Below are 18,662 nucleotides of genomic sequence, written 5' to 3' on the forward strand. Positions count from 1 at the left end.
CAGGGACCTGCCAAACTCAGATCAAATGGATTTTGGAAGAGGGATGTGCAGTGGGGAGAGAACAAGTAACAGCTCTGCCCACGCCAGCCTCCAAGCCTGGTCTGTGTTGCCCCGATAACCCAACTGGGTCTGCACTCTGTATCCCTGCTCTGAAAGGAAAAGAGTATTCAAAACCAAAAATCAAAATAATTTTGCAACAAGAAGAAATTTCAAAGTCAAAATTCAAAGCATTTCCATTTTCTTTTCAGTTTTTTTGATGTTCTGATTTAAGCAATTCAGTAAAACAAGTTCAGTGGCTCAGTGTCACATAGCTGCTATGTGTTTTCATCTCTTTCTTTTAACTGCTTTTGAGTGAAAATGCTATTTCAGATGAAACTGCTAGAGTGTGCTGGTAGGTGAAATAACACAGTTGTTGCAAGCTACAGAGCAGTAAACAAACACATTTTTAAAATGAGGCATTGAAGAACCTCAGTTTACATTAAAGCGTAATTTTATTCATTAAGTTAATACAGCTTTCTGATTAGTCATATTTTCCATCATCGCCATCATTTTACTACCTTACCTACTGTGTGGTCAGTTACATGGACTTTAATTTATTCTAAGCGCTATTTTACACATAGGGCTTTGTCCTCTTGCCAGAATCTGAGAGCAGATTAACTTTTCCCCACTGGCAGCACATACCTACGAGGCTGCTGCAAGCGCCCTTAACACTTTCCATTCTTTAGCTTCCATGGCAGGCTGTGTAAGCTAATTACGATGGAGGCTGTTTCTACTTCCCTGAGGGAAGGTTAATAGAGAAAGAAGTTTATGCTAATAAAGAATATGATCAGCGTGTGGCAGAAGCCAGGCTCTGGGCAGCTGGCTGCTGTAGCACTGTCACTTTCTTAATGCTGCTGGTGTACAGACCTGCAGCAGGTAGCAGAGCAAGCACAGTTTAGTTTAAGCCAGGACAGTGGGTAGTTTCAGCTGTAAGAGCTGGCTTGCCTATCTACATCTTCTAGCACTCACTCAATTAGTAGCTTCTTCATTGCTGTGCTGGTCAGCCACAGCTGTTAAAAAAAATGCTGAACAAAAGCATCACTTGGAGATCTGTTACAGCTATGATGTGGTACCCGTGGATCAAATGTTCTTTTGTATAAGCTCTCCGGTTTTCAACTATTAGTCAGTCTGCAAAATCTTTCTGGTCACGAGGAACCTCCTGATACCCAGCTCCCACCGCACAACTCTGTCAGCAACAGTTCTGCCATACAACGACTAGGCCTCAGACAAGTATCTTACCAAGAATTTCACCAAGAATCTCCAGCTCCAATGTGCTCTGTGCCCTGCAGAAAACGGCACAGCTGCCCTTTCCAAGAGCTGGCAGAGTGGCAGTTCTAACTCCTTGATAAGCTTTTTGAACAGTGTTACGAGGTGTAAATGTTAAAACCGTCACAAATTATTCCCTTGGAACAAAGGGATTATTCAAAGCCACTTTACGATATTACAGGAACTCCAGCTTTCCTCCCCTGCATTCACCTTACTGTATCTCTATACACCTCTGACTACCTCCCTTACTTGTGCGCACCAGCACGCGAGCAGCAGGACAGAATTAGATTTGACTGTCATGTGCTGTCACATCAAAGAAAATCAACATGAAACCCCATCATTTGTTGATGAATGGAGAGCAGAGCCCTGATTTTATGTTACAGCAACAGAAAATGGAAAATAACAGCATAAACAGAACCTAAGGACATCAATGTCAATTCTTCCAGTACAGGCATTTTCAGACTTCTAAAATAAGTAGACTTGACACTAGGATTAGTACCAAAGATAGTTTCTTTAACTGGGCAGGAACTAATGTGGTTTTGCATCGTTCTGCCATAAACGAAGCTGAAGCCTCACTGTTCAAGATGTTATTTCAAACAGCTGTATAATCAATACCTGAATTTTGATTATCCAGTGGTAGACACAAATTGCAAACCACAGCTTCCCATTGCACATCCACAAAGCAAGTGCTGAAAATAAGTAGGATGCACATCGTCCCCTCACCCTCTCCTTCCTCTGGCACCCAACCACTACTAACTTACTGACTTCAACTACACTGTGCTCTGTAAACTGAATACATTTATCCTAGCTGGTAACCACAGTGACAGGGCAAGCAAAGAAACTGGGAACAGAATAGCGTGGGTTACCAAAGAGGGTCCCCAAAGGACATGGGAGGAGTATTGAGCTATGAGAGAAAAAGCAGCATGGGAAACGGGGAAAGCCTCCTGTGCCTTTCGGGAAGTGATAGTATTGTGTGCAGTTCTGGTCCTGACATAAAAAGGACCTGACCAAAAAAGTCCTCAACATAAAAAGGACATGGAACTGTTGGAACAAGTCCAGAGAAGGGCCACAAGGATGATCAGGGGACTGGAGCACCTCCTGTATGAAGACAGGCTGAGAAAGTTGGGGCTGTTCAGCCTGGAGAAGAGAAGGCTGCGTGGAGACCTCAGAGCAGCCTTCCAGTATCTGAAGGGGGGCTGTAGGGATGCTGGGGAGGGACTCTTCATTAGGGACTGTAGTAATAGGACAAGGGGTAAGGGGTTAAAACTTAAACAGGGGAAGTTTAGACTGGATATAAGGAGGAAGTTCTTTCCTGTTAGGGTGGTGAGGCACTGGAATGGGTTGTCCAGGGAGGTTGTGAATGCTCCATCCCTGGTGGTGTTCAAGGCCAGGTTGGACAGAGCCTTGGGTGAGATGGTTTAGTGTGAGGTGTCCCTGCCCATGGCAGGGGGGCTGGAACTAGATGATCTTAAGGTCCTTTCCAACCCTAACTATTCTATGATTCTATTTCAGTAGAACTAGTGACCCCTAATACTTAGGCACAACCGTGAGAAGCAGTTTTTGCTCCACGTGAGTGAAGACACGATGCCTTTTATTCCCTGCGGTAACACTTTCCTAAAATATAACAATAAAGGAAGTAATACCTTATGTATGAGAACTGCACCTTGTTCTACACTGATTTCCTCTCTTCACTAAATAGGTTAAGGCTTGTCGTGGTTTAAACCCTCCTATTTTCTCAATAAATTTTAAACAGCTGCAAAATGAGTATCCAGCAGACACATTCACTAGAACAAAGCAATACATAAAGTGAGGGAAAAAGGAGACGTCACTGAGAAAATACAGTTCTCTGATGTGCCACACCTGTAACAATATGTCTTGCAAGTAGCATGTGAAATTTCTGCTTACATTTATACTTGAAAAGAAACACAATCCCCAGTTACAGTCCTGGCTTGTAAGGTTGGCAGAACACAAGGCTTGCAATATCAGTCTTTGTGAATGTTTAACGGAACTTCAATCTTAACTTATTGCTTTAAGCTTTATTGAAGCGGTTCAATGAGTAGAGCCCTAAGTGGTCAAGAGATCCAGAGACCAAAATCAGGACTGCCTGGTGACACTAACAAATCCTCAGATGGAATATTCTTCAGCAGAAAGTTTGGGCTTAATTCTTTGCCCGCTTTCTCGTGGCACTGCCAAGATCTGTTTAGTGTTATGTAAAGAATCCTAAATTAAAGCATTTGGCACCGAAATACTGTAGCACTCCTTTAGGGTTTGTGTGTTTGAAATAATAATAGCCTTCAGTTCAAAAACCGTGCAGGTATCTGCCTAGTGTTATCTCAGACTTATAGGTTACTTAGTGAATGCTTGTTTCAGAGAGATTCTGGTAAACAAGTAACTCAATTTATCTGTCAAAAATTATTAATTATTCAGACTTTCGGAAACTGTGCATCAGCAATTGTTTGTATGAGTTCATTGGGCAAAACATTTTATTGTATGAAGCATTAAGAGGATAATGCCTTTAAAGAACATTTTACAAGTTTTAAGTGAGTCCATGACAAGATTCCAGTTGCTGCTGGTCATAAAACTGCAAAATGTCCGTTTTGTCATTCAGCAACACTTGTTTCTCACTCTAAGACTCCGAGATGCAGTGCAAACTTTACTCGGCGTTAGCTGCAATTTATTTCCCCATCACATCAACTTATGATTTAGACTTCAGCTGTGTAAATATCAACCTACCAGCTCCCTAACATCTGGATCTTCAGAAGGGAGGAGGGGGGGGCAATAGAACTTGCAAGCCTTTAAAACAGATGTTTGGGTACGTAAGTGGTCTTAAAAAGAACTATTAAGATACTGAAATTATCTTGCAATTTATAGATTGCCACTGTATTTAAGCACAATCAACTCTCGCTAAACATGAAAACTCACACTGGCAGAAAAGATAACTTAGGAGCATACATTTCCATTTCTGGGTATTTAAGGCATCAAGTAAGATTTTAAGTCACTCTTATTTTTAGGATGCTAAAAAGAAACTTGATAGGAAGTATTTATAAGCCAGTCATTAACCCTGAACATTTATTTGGGTACAGAGATCCATGTCTTTGGAAGATTAGGATCTTTATACTCTCCAAGAGCAAGTCAAAAAGTATTTCAGGAAAAGTCAAGAAAGGAGTAAAATGGCATTGTCACTGTTTTCAACCTTCCCCCCTACAAAGTTTGCCTTTCATGATAGACACATGGAGTAAACATTAATTCCGGAATGAAAGATGTACTTACAGTTTTTAACTTTCTTTGGTTATTTTACATAAGTCAAAACTCAACGTCTGGTTGCAAACATGAGCTATCACAGCCCCCAGTTCCTCCCCCTGAAAAAGCTTGGATCATTGGAAGGAAAGAAAAAGGAGAGCTACTGAGTGAATCAAATTTAAGTTTCTTGTCTTATTGACTTATAGCTTTCTGCTTAACTCAGGAAAAATTAATCTCCTTCAAAATGCACTTCATTATAATCAAATACCCATATCAATGTCTGTCACCACATCAGCACATCTGGCAACAATGAAGACAAATTAACAATACTAGTCAGAAAATCTGGCAATATAATCAACTAAAGCACACAAAATCCATTCTCTACACTTAGACCACCAGTAACTAAGGATGGATTAACTTCCTGTCTCTAATACTGGCGCCTAAATTAAAGGGAAATTGCATTGCAATCTGGGTACCAGGTTTCTGGCTGCAAACAACAAAAAGCCCTTAGCTCAGCTACACGAGGCAGTGAAACCTTTGCTCTAGCTTTAAGCCATGATGTCTGTGATGGCCTACTCTGGCAGCTGCTTTTAATTTAGTTTAAAAGAAGCCATTTGGCAAGCATGTAAGTTTGCACCTTCAAAGTAGGCAAATTTAAATAGCCAATGTCCTATAATATTAACCATTTGTGAGTCTCTCTGTTTTAATGTGGTGATGACAGGATTCACAGCTTTTTAAAATAGCAGGCATTTGTATACAGAAAAACAAAACAGAGTTTTCACTTAGTTTTAATTACCATTTTATAGTAAGCAATCTTCTCTTTGTATAGTTAAAGGCATTGGGCTCATTACTGCAAATTTAACCCAGCAAGAATTTAAAATTGCTCAACTTGACTGAGCAACTGAATAAAAGAGAGATCTCATCTACAACCAGAAAAGGGCAGCCGAACAAGGAACAGTAGTCAGAGTTAAACCAAAGAAAACATTAACTTGTACTTGGATTACCTTCTCGTGTTGGGCACAGAGTGGTTGCAGAAGCAAAAAAAAAAAGAGGGAAGAAAGGGTATGGGAAAGCAAAGACTGGGGCATGCACTGCATAGTTGACAAACACTTAACACTAAGCCACTTGGGAAAGAGTGATGCTACCAGGCAGATATCCAGTCTTCTTAATTCTTTTACTAAATAGTTTGGTGCAGGTTTGTGCATCTGATGTGCATATCCTCCAGCAGACGCATGCACTCTCTCTGTGCACAGGCATGGGCAAATTGTTATTACTACAGTAGCCTTGAATGCATTGAAACTGAGAATGTGTGCACACGTATCTGATAGTGGGAATTCACAACGCGAAGATTTGCATGCTTTTGGCACAAATAGCTTCAACCCACCCTACTGGTAGCTGTGGCAGGACCACACCCACTCCTAGAAGCTGAACATGTTTAACACACTACATCTGAAGATACCAGTTTGAGTCAAATAAAGGTGCAAACGTGCAATGGAGGGCACCTATATATGCAATGTTACCTACAAATGCAAGTCACGCTTTTCATTCTTCATACACTAATGTGGATCAGAGACCACATGGCAGCATATTTTATTAAAAGTAATGTGCAAATAAGATGCATGATACCTGCAAACAGCATGGTGTTTCCATTTGTAAAAAGGTACAAGTAACAGTACAAAATTAGAATGCTTACTACTCATCTCAATAAAATGAAGTCTGACATAGAAATACATATGCTGTATTATTTACACCATTAATTTACAAAAGATATTATTTGCATAAAAAAGCTATAAAATAATTAGAAATATAATATTTTATATTGTCTTCCCTGTATAAAAATGTAGAACATTTTGGCGATTTTGTTTTATTTGAATAAAAATGCATTTATTTTGCTCTGAATTCATAGCATCACGTGGTTTCTTTCTTCCCTTCTTCCTTTCCTTATACCCTTTTTAAATAAAATTCCACACTGAGGTAGTAGTATGTCGAAGGATGTCTTTGGTTACCAAAATCAAAGGCAGGTCCAAAAGGAGCTATGTATCCAAATCACAGGATTGAAAAGTAGAAGTCCTAAAGTTTTCAAAGGACTGTTTGTAAGTATAAATGCTATTTTCTCCTCTAGAAACTGTCCTTTCCTTTCCATCTTCACCTGCCTCTGCATCCAAGTCCACTGAGGCGTGAGGATTATTACAAGAAGGTTTTGGTTGGCAATTTGCTGGCTGCCTACAACTTGAGAGAGAGTCCAGCTGAGGCCTCCATAAAGGCTTTCCAAATGTTCCTGAAAGACAGTAAATAGGTAAGTACAGAAATGCTGATCTAACAGTTCCCTGTCTCACTAAGGGCTGCATGTCAGAACGCAATCCTTAATGCAAGCAGAAGATCACCAAGGTGAGATTTTACTTATTTTACCCCTTAAAAGAAAACATCCATGGGATCACAAGCATATGGCAAGGTTCTGCCACCTGAGACATTAAAAACATTTCCAAAGTAAACGTATAGCCACTCGTAACTTCATTACAGTTGTTTTCATGACTATTCCATTCCCATTTTTCTTTGGGAAGGGTGGTGATGTAGAATGTGGGCACACCAACCAAACTGCAAACATATATATCACAAGGCACTTTTTAATGCAGAAGTCACAACAGTCTCCCTGTTTTGTTCTTCAGTGAATAAACGGCACACGAAATCGGCCATGCGTTCAGCAAAAATAAAAAGATATTAAAAAAATATAACCTCAACATGTGTAGGATTATACAACATCCTCCCACTGTGCAACCCGAATGCTACAACCACCTTTTACGGGCTAGCATCTCCCATTAATAATAAAGGTCCCACCAGTTGAAATCTCCATTCACACCTGTTCATCATCTCTTTGCCCATAACTGGCTAGAACAGATGTAGCTCAAAGAAAAACTGGCATATCAGTTGAACCTTTATTAATAATTATATGGATTCACTAGCCAGAAAATAATTAGAGTGCCTGTCACTCTTTACCACTGGGAAGGTGTGAGTGTCAACACCCCTGCAGGAAAGGCCTTCTCTTTTTTCCATGAAGAAAGATATGGCTGTCACAAGTCACAGTGTCTGTAAATGAGTCTCAAAAGACTAGTTTTCAGAAGACAGTGTGCCACAGGCTGATTTTGAAGAACTTTGGTTTTATTAATACCTTAACACTACAGTTGTTAATAAATTTTACACCCAAAAAGCCATAATTCTTGTTTTGCTTAGTTGCTAGAAGCAAAGATTTCAAGTAAAACTAATTTGAGAAGTTACTAAAAATGGATTTGGACAGAATTTGGACAAAGTCCATATTTGCATCAAGGATTTACAGAGCAGCTTGGCTCCTGACACAATATGAAAACATGTTCCTCACAGCACCAAAGCTACAAATGAATCCTGTCTTTAAAAAAACAAACCCAAAACTGTGAACTTTCTGGGTCATGAATCAATAGTGATGTTAATGCCAGCTGTAATTGTGATTTTAGAGGCAAAAGTGGGCTGAATTTGAAGATAATGAGGCTGAAGAAGAAAATCCACAACTGAAGACAAGAAATCTATCATGACTTCTTCCAAAGCCACCACCTCCAAGATCTAACCATAGGCTATTTGAGTGATGAGTGCTAATGACTATGAAGCATCCAGGGCAATGATGATATAAGTTGGGTGGGGCAGTACCTCAGAGAACTGACAATATAAAGTAGCTGTGCACAGAGTTTTAGGGGAGACGGAAACATGAACCCTTGAGGCTGCATTAACTCCTGGGTATACCCACATATAGTAGAACTACTTTCCCCAGGAGACATGGTAAAGCCCTATCTGCACAGTCCCACCACAGCAATAGTGGCAGGCAGCCAGGAGGCTGTGTGTAGTTCCAGGGCCTCTGCCAGATGTCATGGCATCTGCAACGTTTTACAGTCCAATCATCTGGATTTTGAAGGGGGAAAACTTCAGAACTCATACCTCCCTCCCCACCCCCTGAGAACAAAGAGCCCAGTGATGCACGTTCCCCCTGGCTCCCTTGCAGGGCCAGCAGACCCAGGCCTTGATCAACCATGCTGACACACCAGACAAGAGACAATCCAGGGTACCAGGGTGTCCTGGGTTCAGCAGTAGCAGTCATGTTTTTTTTCCTTTGTGTTAACTGGTGCAGTGCTGTGTTTTGACTTCTAGTTTTGAGAACAGCGTTGGTGAAGCCGATGTTTTCGGTTGTTGCTAAGTGATGTTTACCCTGACCAAGGACTTTGTGAGGCTCATGCTCTGCCAGGGAGGAGGGGAGGCTGTGAGGAAGCAGAGACGGGGCGCCTGACCCGGGCTAGCCGGGGAGGTATTCCATACCACAGCACGTCATGCCCGGGGTGGGGGGTAACTGGGAGTTGCCCGGAAGGACACGGGCTTCCGGGTGGAACTCGTTTTCTTGGCCGGTGGTATCGTATTCTTTTCCCTTGTTATTTTCCCTTATCATTGTTTTAGCTGATAGTAGCGGTGGTGATTTGTTGCTGGACTGTTCTTGTCTCAACCCGTAGGAGTTGCACTCTCTCGATCCTCCTCCCCGTTCCTCCGGGAGCGGGGAAGGGGAGAGCCCCGGTGCAGGGAGGGGGGGGGGGGGAGACGAACACGGACCTTGATTGTTGTCAGCTTGGCACCACTCACTGGGAGTGAGTGAACAAGTTACCTGACTGGGTTTAAACCACGACAGTTCTTTTTGGCGCCCAACGTGGGGCTCGAGGGGTTGAGATAAGAACAGATCTGACTGGATTGATAGTCACTCGTCACAATGCTGATTTATTGGCTCTCAAGGTTTTTCCTCTTGATCTCACAGTTTCAGTATACCATATCTTACGTCCATCCGGTATTGGCTGTATTAGTGTTTTTCAAGTGTGGGGCTTGGGCTAAGGTTTTTATCCCATTGTACTTTATGGTAATGACTTGTAATACAATAGAATCATTGATCATGAAACTGATCTGGTTTATGTTCCCAGTGTGGTCACCACCTTTATACTTTGGGAGGTATATGATGGAGGTGCTTAGCAATTACACATCTTTTTTCTCCTTCTCAGGTGCTCAACCTGTGAAGGAGACATCCTTTTACCCTCCTAGTCGTCCCCCCAGACCATTTACATTTGAGAGTTTTGAATTTTTTAAATGGCCTTTTAATGCTCTTGAGACTTGTTTGCTGATGGTGATGGGAATCACCATGCTAACACGCATACAGAGTGTGTTTTGCCCACTACTGATTTCAAGAGTTAAGCAGATTCAGGTTTGGGTCTTGTCTGGGGTCAAACGACGATGTAGGAGGACCGAGAGATTTTCCCAGAGGCTGGACAGCCATGAGTGGCAGGGTGTGTGGGATAGTATGGGCAAGTATCTAGGTCAGTGGGCCCCTCCAGTATTTTGGAATTTCACTACCGAACAACTGCAAAATCCAGAAGAATTAGTAAAACACTTAAATGAGGTGTGTGGTCATTCTGGCCATACCAGAGATGGACAAATCACGGCAACGTGCTGGGGCTTGGCCTATGCTTACAGGGCCTTGTTCAACACTATTCAGCACCTTCAAAAGGAAAAGAATGTCGGCGGATTTGAGGGCAAAGTGACAGTCGCTACTCAAACTTTGGCTGCAATGAACTGCGCAGCTACCCCAGTGGCAAGTACAGCAGCTGCTCAAACTTCAACTGCAACAGACAGCGCGGTTACCCCAGCTCCAAGCACGGTAGCTACACCACCCCCAGCAACAAGTACAGTCGCTACTCAAACCACAGTGATAATCACTGCAGCCAAACCAGAGGACCAATTCGTACCAATATCAGTTGCCCCTGTACGCAAGAGAACAAGCAAAAAGGAGGCAAAAAGGGTGAAGCGAGATGAAGAACCAATGAATTCACCACCCGGTCCAGAATCTGATCAGGAGTCATCCTCACATGACGAAGAAGAAGAAGAAGTAACTTCTCGACCTCGGACCTCAACCGAGCTGCGGAATATGCGAAAAGATTTTACCCGTCAACCAGGGGAGCACATCATCACCTGGTTACTCCGATGCTGGGACAATGGGGCCGATGGTCACGAACTAGAAGGTACAGAAGCCAAGCAGCTGGGATCACTTGCTAGAGAAGGGGGAATTGACAAAGCAATTGCAAGAGAGAAAAAGCCCCTCAGCCTTTGGAGGAGGCTCTTGGCAGCTGTGAAAGAAAGGTTTCCGTACAAGGACGATGTTACGAGTCGTTCGGCCAAGTGGACTACTATAGACAAAGGCATCCAGTCTCTGAGGGAATCGGCCATCGTAGAGATGATCTATCACATCAAGCCGAATAACGGGGATACACCTATAGATCCAGATGAAGTTGAATGTACACGACCCATGTGGCGAAAACTTACACGGAATGCACCGTCATCATATGCCCATTCATTGGCAACAGTGACCTGGAATGACATAGTACCACTAACAGTGGATGAAATGGTTCATAAACTCCGAGAGTTCGAAGACAATCTCACTCCTTCCATCATCTCAGCTGTGAAAAAACTGTCCCAGGACCTCGACAAATTGAGGGACGATGTATCTGATTTATCCAGCTCCTCACGTGTACCAACACGCGTCTCAGCTATTAACAAAAGACGTCCTATTGTTCAAGAGAGGAGATACAGAAGGTATACGCCACGGGGTACCCTATGGTTTTACCTGCTGGATCACGGAGAAGACATGACAAAGTGGGATGGAAAACCTACTTCAGCTTTGGAGGAACGGGTGAGTGAACTGAAGAGGGGAGCAAGGGCCAAGACTGATCGTCCCATGAGAGCTACGGCTTCAGTCTCTGGTGAGCAGTTTCCCAGATGGAGTGGAAGAGCTGATTTTACTCCAGCTCCTGTGATAACGAAGAATAATCCCTTTCAACACGACTTAAGTGTCCAATGCTGTGACGACCATTAGAGGGGCCCTGCCTCCAGCCAGGTGGAGGTAGGGGACAATCGGATTTACTGGACTGTGTGGATCAGATGGCCTGGCACATCAGTCCCACAGAAGTATAAGGCTCTAGTAGATACCGGTGCACAGTGTACCCTGATGCCATCAAGCTGTCAAGGGGTGGAACCCATCTATATTTCTGGAGTAACAGGAGGATCCCAAGAGTTGACTGTGCTGGAGGCTGAAATCAGCCTGACTGGGAGGGAGTGGCAAAAGCACCCTATTGTGACTGGTCCAGAGGCTCCATGCATCCTCGGCATAGACTACCTCAAGAGAGGGTACTTCAAAGACCCAAAAGGGTACCGGTGGGCTTTTGGTATTGCTGCTTTGGAGACTGAGGAAATTGAGCAGCTGTCCACCTTGCCTGGTCTCTCAGAAGATCCCTCTGCTGTGGGGTTGCTGAAAGTTGAAGAACAACAAGTGCCAATTGCGACCACAACAGTGCACCGGCGGCAATATCGCACCAACCGAGACTCCCTGATTCCCATCCATCAGCTGATCCGTAGACTGGAGAGTCAGGGGGTGATCAGCAGGACCCGCTCACCCTTCAATAGCCCCATATGGCCAGTGCGAAAGTCTAATGGAGAATGGAGACTAACAGTAGACTATCGTGGCCTGAATGAAGTCACACCACCATTGAGTGCTGCCGTACCGGACATGCTAGAACTTCAGTATGAACTAGAGTCAAAAGCAGCCAAGTGGTATGCCACGATTGATATTGCCAATGCATTTTTCTCCATTCCTTTGGCAGCAGAGTGCAGGCCCCAGTTTGCTTTTACTTGGAGGGGTGTCCAGTTCACTTGGAACCGACTGCCCCAGGGGTGGAAACACAGCCCTACCATTTGCCATGGACTGATCCAGACTGCACTGGAACAGGGGCAAGCTCCAGAACACCTGCAATACATTGATGACATTATTGTGTGGGGCGATACAGCGGAAGAAGTCTTTGAGAAAGGGAGGAAAATAATCCAAATCCTGCTGAAAGCCGGTTTTGCCATAAAACGGAGTAAGGTCAAGGGACCTGCACAGGAGATTCAATTTTTGGGAATAAAATGGCAAGATGGACGTAGACAGATCCCCACAGATGTGATCAACAAGATAACAGCAATGTCTCCACCAACTAATAAGAAAGAAACGCAAGCTTTCTTGGGTGCAGTGGGGTTCTGGAGAATGCACATCCCAAATTACAGTTCGATTGTAAGCCCTCTCTATCATGTGACCCGGAAGAAGAATGATTTTAAATGGGGCCCTGAGCAGCAACAAGCCTTTGAGCAAATTAAACGCGAGATAGTTCATGCAGTAGCCCTTGGACCAGTCCGAACCGGACCAGATGTAAAAAATGTGCTGTACACTGCAGCTGGGGAGAACGGTCCTACCTGGAGCCTCTGGCAGAAAGCTCCAGGGGAGACTCGAGGTCGACCCCTCGGCTTTTGGAGTCGGGGATACAAAGGATCTGAGGCCAGCTATACCCCAACTGAGAAAGAGATACTGGCAGCCTATGAAGGGGTTCGAGCTGCTTCGGAAGTGATTGGCACTGAAGCACAGCTCCTCCTGGCACCCCGGCTGCCCGTGCTGGGCTGGATGTTCAAAGGCAGGGTCTCCTCTACACATCATGCAACTGATGCTACATGGAGTAAATGGGCTGCACTAATTACACAACGAACTCGAATAGGAAATCCCAGTCGTCCAGGCATTCTAGAAGTCATCATGGACTGGCCAGAGGGCAAAGATTTCGGAATGTCACCAGAGGAGGAGGTGGTGCGTGCTGAAGAGGCCCCACCATATAATAAACTGTCAGAAAGTGAAAAGCAGTATGCCTTGTTTACTGATGGCTCTTGCCGTATTGTGGGAAAGCATCGGAGATGGAAGGCAGCTGTATGGAGTCCTGGACGACAAGTTGCAGAAACTGCTGAAGGAGAGGGTGAATCGAGTCAATTTGCTGAGGTGAAAGCCATCCAGCTGGCCCTGGACATTGCTGAACGAGAAAAGTGGCCAGTACTTTATCTCTATACTGACTCATGGATGGTGGCAAATGCCCTGTGGGGGTGGTTGAAGCAATGGAAGCAGAGCAACTGGCAACGCAGAGGTAAACCCATCTGGGCTGCTGCACTGTGGAAAGATATTGCTGCCCGGGTGCAGAATCTGGTGGTGAAGGTACGTCATGTAGATGCCCATGTACCCAAGAGTCGGGCCACTGAGGAACACCAGAACAACCAACAAGTGGATAAAGCGGCTAAGATTGAAGTGGCTCAGATGGACTTAGATTGGCAACATAAAGGTGAATTATTTTTGGCCCGGTGGGCCCATGACACTTCAGGCCATCAGGGCAGAGATGCAACATATAGATGGGCCCGTGACCGAGGGGTGGACTTAACAATGGACACTATTGCCCAGGTTATTCATGAGTGTGAAACATGTGCTGCAATTAAACAAGCCAAGCGGTTAAAGCCTCTTTGGTATGGAGGACGATGGTTGAAGTATAAATATGGGGAGGCCTGGCAGATTGACTATATCACACTGCCACCAACCCGCCAAGGCAAGCGCCATGTGCTTACCATGGTGGAAGCAACCACCGGGTGGCTGGAAACATACGCTGTGCCCCATGCCACTGCCCGGAACACCATCCTGGGCCTTGAGAAACAGATTTTGTGGCGACACGGCACCCCAGAGAGAATTGAGTCAGACAATGGGACTCATTTCCGGAATAACCTTATAGATATTTGGGCCAAAGAGCATGGCATTGAGTGGGTATATCACATCCCCTACCATGCACCAGCCTCTGGGAAAATCGAACGGTACAATGGGCTGTTAAAAACTACACTGAGAGCGATGGGTGGGGGAACTTTCAAGCATTGGGATACACATTTACCAAAGGCCACCTGGTTGGTCAACACCAGAGGATCTGCCAACAGGGCTGGCCCAGCCCAGTCAGAACTTTTACATATTGTAGAGGGGGACAGAGTTCCCGTGGTGCATATGAAGAATTTGCTGGGGAAGACAGTCTGGGTTATTCCTGCTTCAGGTAAAGGCAAACCCACTCGTGGGATTGCTTTTGCTCAGGGACCTGGATATACTTGGTGGGTAATGCGGGAAGATGGGGAAGTCCGATGTATACCTCAAGGGGATTTGATATTAGGGGAAAACAGCCAGTGAACTCAATTGTATGCTGTTGCCTGCTGTGTAATGCTTTTATAGCCCATCAACTAGATGTCTCCAGGTCACCAGCGACTGGCCCTGACTTCCCTCCAGCCATCATCCCAACAGAGAATGAACTTGGAACATCATGGACCGAATGGACTCGGCAGCATTATAGGGATTGGTCCATGCACTAAGAAAATGATTTTTTTTCCTCTTGGTCTGTATGTATATGGATGTATATATGTGGGAGAGCGATGGTGTATTGAAAATGTGGGATCTGAGCACGACGTGAATGGTATGGAATAAGGGGTGGATAATGTCCTGGGTTCAGCAGTAGCAGTCATGTTTTTTTTCCTTTGTGTTAACTGGTGCAGTGCTGTGTTTTGACTTCTAGTTTTGAGAACAGCGTTGGTGAAGCCGATGTTTTCGGTTGTTGCTAAGTGATGTTTACCCTGACCAAGGACTTTGTGAGGCTCATGCTCTGCCAGGGAGGAGGGGAGGCTGTGAGGAAGCAGAGACGGGGCGCCTGACCCGGGCTAGCCGGGGAGGTATTCCATACCACAGCACGTCATGCCCGGGGTGGGGGGTAACTGGGAGTTGCCCGGAAGGACACGGGCTTCCGGGTGGAACTCGTTTTCTTGGCCGGTGGTATCGTATTCTTTTCCCTTGTTATTTTCCCTTATCATTGTTTTAGCTGATAGTAGCGGTGGTGATTTGTTGCTGGACTGTTCTTGTCTCAACCCGTAGGAGTTGCACTCTCTCGATCCTCCTCCCCGTTCCTCCGGGAGCGGGGAAGGGGAGAGCCCCGGTGCAGGGAGGGGGGGGGGGGGAGACGAACACGGACCTTGATTGTTGTCAGCTTGGCACCACTCACTGGGAGTGAGTGAACAAGTTACCTGACTGGGTTTAAACCACGACACAGGGCTGCACTTGGTGCACAGACATCATGGGGATGAAAGCAGTATGTGGGTTTATATATATTATAAACCAACCAACCATACCAAGATCCAAATTTAGGCAATTTCAAAGGTAAAGTAATGCTCTTGTTCCCCTTACCTCTCCCTGCAATCTGCATTAAAATCGTAAGCCCTGAATTAAGGTTCAGAAGCTATTTTGTCATACACACGATATGAAAGACAACAAAGGAGGGGTAGAGAGGGCACCTTTCCACAGTGCCTGACTTTGAAGAGTAAACAGTCCTGGCTCATCTTGTTATACAATATATCCTCACATACTGGAGTTCAAGTCTCCCAACCCTCTCCGAGCCCTCCTAAGCCCTTGCATACCTTCTGCCTAGTGTGAAAGGTCCCAGGATGGACCTTCAGGCATACTAAATGTATTCTGGTATGCCTGAAGTTTGTTAAGGTGTATTTCGGTAAGTATCCTAACATTTATGGAAATCTGCCAGCTATATTAAGATAGAAGATAAGAATCACACCACTGATGAGATTTTTATGTAAACATGAGCTGTTAAGATCTGCTGATAATCTAAATACGCTCATTATGCAGTTTTACCATAATCACTTTTCTGTTCCTCTTCACTTCAAACATTTGGGATGTTGTATTTAACAGTTCTTATATGTCAGGTTTCCTGAGTGGAACAGGGCTCACAGTTACATCCAGAGGCGAACCACCCCACTTGACTACCATGTTTGACCTGAATACTTTGACTTGAGTCAGGTCTGCTTTTGATCTAGGCCCAAGCTGCTCCATTTACAACACAGGATAGGGCAAATCTCCCATCTATCTTCTGGTAGGATCCAGAGAGGACCCTGATTTTTGGGGCATCCAATTATCCTCATGCACTGCAGCAGAGAGACAGTGAGCCTACATGTACAGCTCAGTTGCATGAGCCTTAAAAAAGAAATACTGTGGTATCACAAGTTACTCAGGGAGGAAGAGAGCAAAGAAGAAAACCAAAAGACAAAAACACATGCAAAATGTTAAGGAGAACTCTCAAACTACCTTTCCTCAGCTACTTCCTGTTTTCCTCTCCTCCTTTCTAAAGTATTTCTTTTCCACATGCTGTATTATCTTACTAAATTCACAGATACCCACAAAAAGCAGCTCAAGCAAAACTGTAAAAGATTAGTTTTTTCACAATGCTAGCTATATGAGCATCTAAACACTACTACAGACTTACCTACTGTAGGACTGGGAAAGAAAAAGCTGAATAATCAGTTGTGCTTAACATTGGAAGTAGGAAACAAGACAGCAAGAATGCCAGCAACTTGAATAAAAAACAATAGTTAAAACATACCCATGAAAGTGCTGTTACTGATAATAGATGAGGGTTCCAAACTTCTGTTGAAATCAAATGTGTCTGAGTTCAGACTTCTGCTTTTTAGTCCAGTTCCTTCATTTTGAGTATAAATGGAGTTAATCAATCTGCTACTTGTAGCCTGCATCCCAATAATGCCAACACACTGGTCAAAGGGATCTTCCAGGGGAGGTGAGTATTGATAGCATTCCTTTTTCTTTAAATATCCAGACTCATAAGGGTCCAGGCATGCTGCTCTTTGGTCAGGGCTGCAACCTGAAGAAAATGAAAAATTCTTTTTATATGGATTCATTATAGCACAAGTTTGAATCAGGACTAAAACACCCACCTGCTACCAACTTACTTGCACTGTATGCTTCAAAGGCCTCAGAGCCATACGTGTTTCCTTTTAAATACAAGGTCCCTGAAGTCCCCAGATAGTGGCATAGGAACGGATCTGCAACACCCTCCAAGTCTGTTTCACTGCCATTATCCAGGTGGCAAATGCCTTAAAAATAAAATTGACGTATCAGTGTATAGTCTTTCCTTAAGCTTCAGCTTACAGGTTCTTAAAGTTTTGTTCTTTTGAGAACCCTAGCTGTTTAACTAAATTTCATAGTGTATTAGAGCTTGTTTAAGTTTAACCTAATCTTTTGGTAAGAATTCTAGTTCTAGCAAGTGTTAAGATGTGCTTTATTACACAGTTTCTGGACAACAGAACAAATGCAATCACAGGGATCAGAAGCAGGGACTGACTTCCTCCAAAGCAGTGGAAGCCAGGCTCATGCTCTGCCACACTGCCACCCGTCAGAGCACAGAGTTCTAATAAGAATGTCTCAGGTAGAAGAATCTGAGGGAGTTACTCGCTGCTCGAACAGCTGTATTGACTTTAAGATCAATGGCTCCTGAAGGCTGTGGACATTGGACACAAAGAGGCTACTCCTCTCACTATACTGCAAAACTATCTCATCACTGCTCCATTCCCTCCTGCCCCAACTCCTGAGTGTATCTTGACCCCAACCCCTTTCTAGCAAGGTGCCTTTTCATCCCTAATCCAAGTATGTTCTGGATTCTCAGGTGCTTGGCATGCAAGTATTAGGTACTACAGCTTTTAACTTGCAATCACCCTAAATTCTTTATTGACTTTGACCCTAATAACTTCTCTAACAGGAAAGTTTAATTAAACTGATATTACCACCCATGCCTACACTTCATTAGAAGTATCCTTTTCAAGCTACAAAAGAAGAAGACTTGCTGTTGTAATTCCTTTTGCACACTCTTGTTTTGGAAACAAGATTTAGATTTACTGTCAAGACTAGAGAATAACGTAATGACTTAAGCAAAGACATAACATCATTTGGATGACCAGAATCTACTTACTGTTATGTCACTGAAGCAATCCCAAGCAATAAATTTCATATCCTCACTTAAGTTTCAGTGTTTCTTTAGTGTTATTTCTACTAGTTAGAAAGACAATAGCCAACCTGCAGCTACTCAAGCAACATGGAAAATCTTAGCATTTACACCTACCATTACTGTCCCTCTGCTGCAAGAAATACCCTCCCACAGAAGATGTGAGGAACTGATGATGACTGCCATTTTCAGATGAACCATACCCATCTTGCCTTTCAGCCAGTGTTCCCTGGGATGACAGGTAACTTGGAATGTCAGCAGGCAAATTTGTTTCATCTGTGGAGAAGCAAAACACACACAAAAGCCATCAGCACACTTACATAGAAGTACTTTTAGACTTGTCAGCAAAGT

The 18,662-nt window shown here is 44.0% G+C and overlaps 1 protein-coding gene across 2 annotated transcripts in view; it reads right to left on the reverse strand.

Moving 5' to 3' along the window:
* Positions 1–5,908: 5,908 nt before the first annotated feature.
* The window catches only part of LRIG3 (leucine rich repeats and immunoglobulin like domains 3), a 47,108-nt gene continuing 34,354 nt past the window's right edge, over positions 5,909–18,662 (reverse strand). The window contains exons 16-19 of one of the 2 annotated variants that reach the window (XM_061467814.1): positions 18,429–18,587; positions 17,263–17,406; positions 16,899–17,174; positions 5,909–6,823 (exon numbers count right to left, since the gene is read on the reverse strand). In XM_061467814.1, coding sequence (XP_061323798.1) covers positions 6,579–6,823; positions 16,899–17,174; positions 17,263–17,406; positions 18,429–18,587 — 824 coding nt within the window. In that variant the 3' untranslated portion in view covers positions 5,909–6,578. Of the gene's footprint in view, positions 6,824–6,843; positions 7,946–16,898; positions 17,175–17,262; positions 17,407–18,428; positions 18,588–18,662 lie in introns of those variants that run through there. The other variant, XM_061467816.1, reaches the window with a different exon arrangement.

This window comes from Pezoporus flaviventris, unplaced genomic scaffold (genome assembly GCF_033815535.1).
Source record: "Pezoporus flaviventris isolate CSIRO_AGI_PZ_B2104156 unplaced genomic scaffold, CSIRO_AGI_Pfla_v1 ptg000045l, whole genome shotgun sequence".
Classification (NCBI taxonomy): Eukaryota; Metazoa; Chordata; class Aves; order Psittaciformes; family Psittacidae; genus Pezoporus; species Pezoporus flaviventris.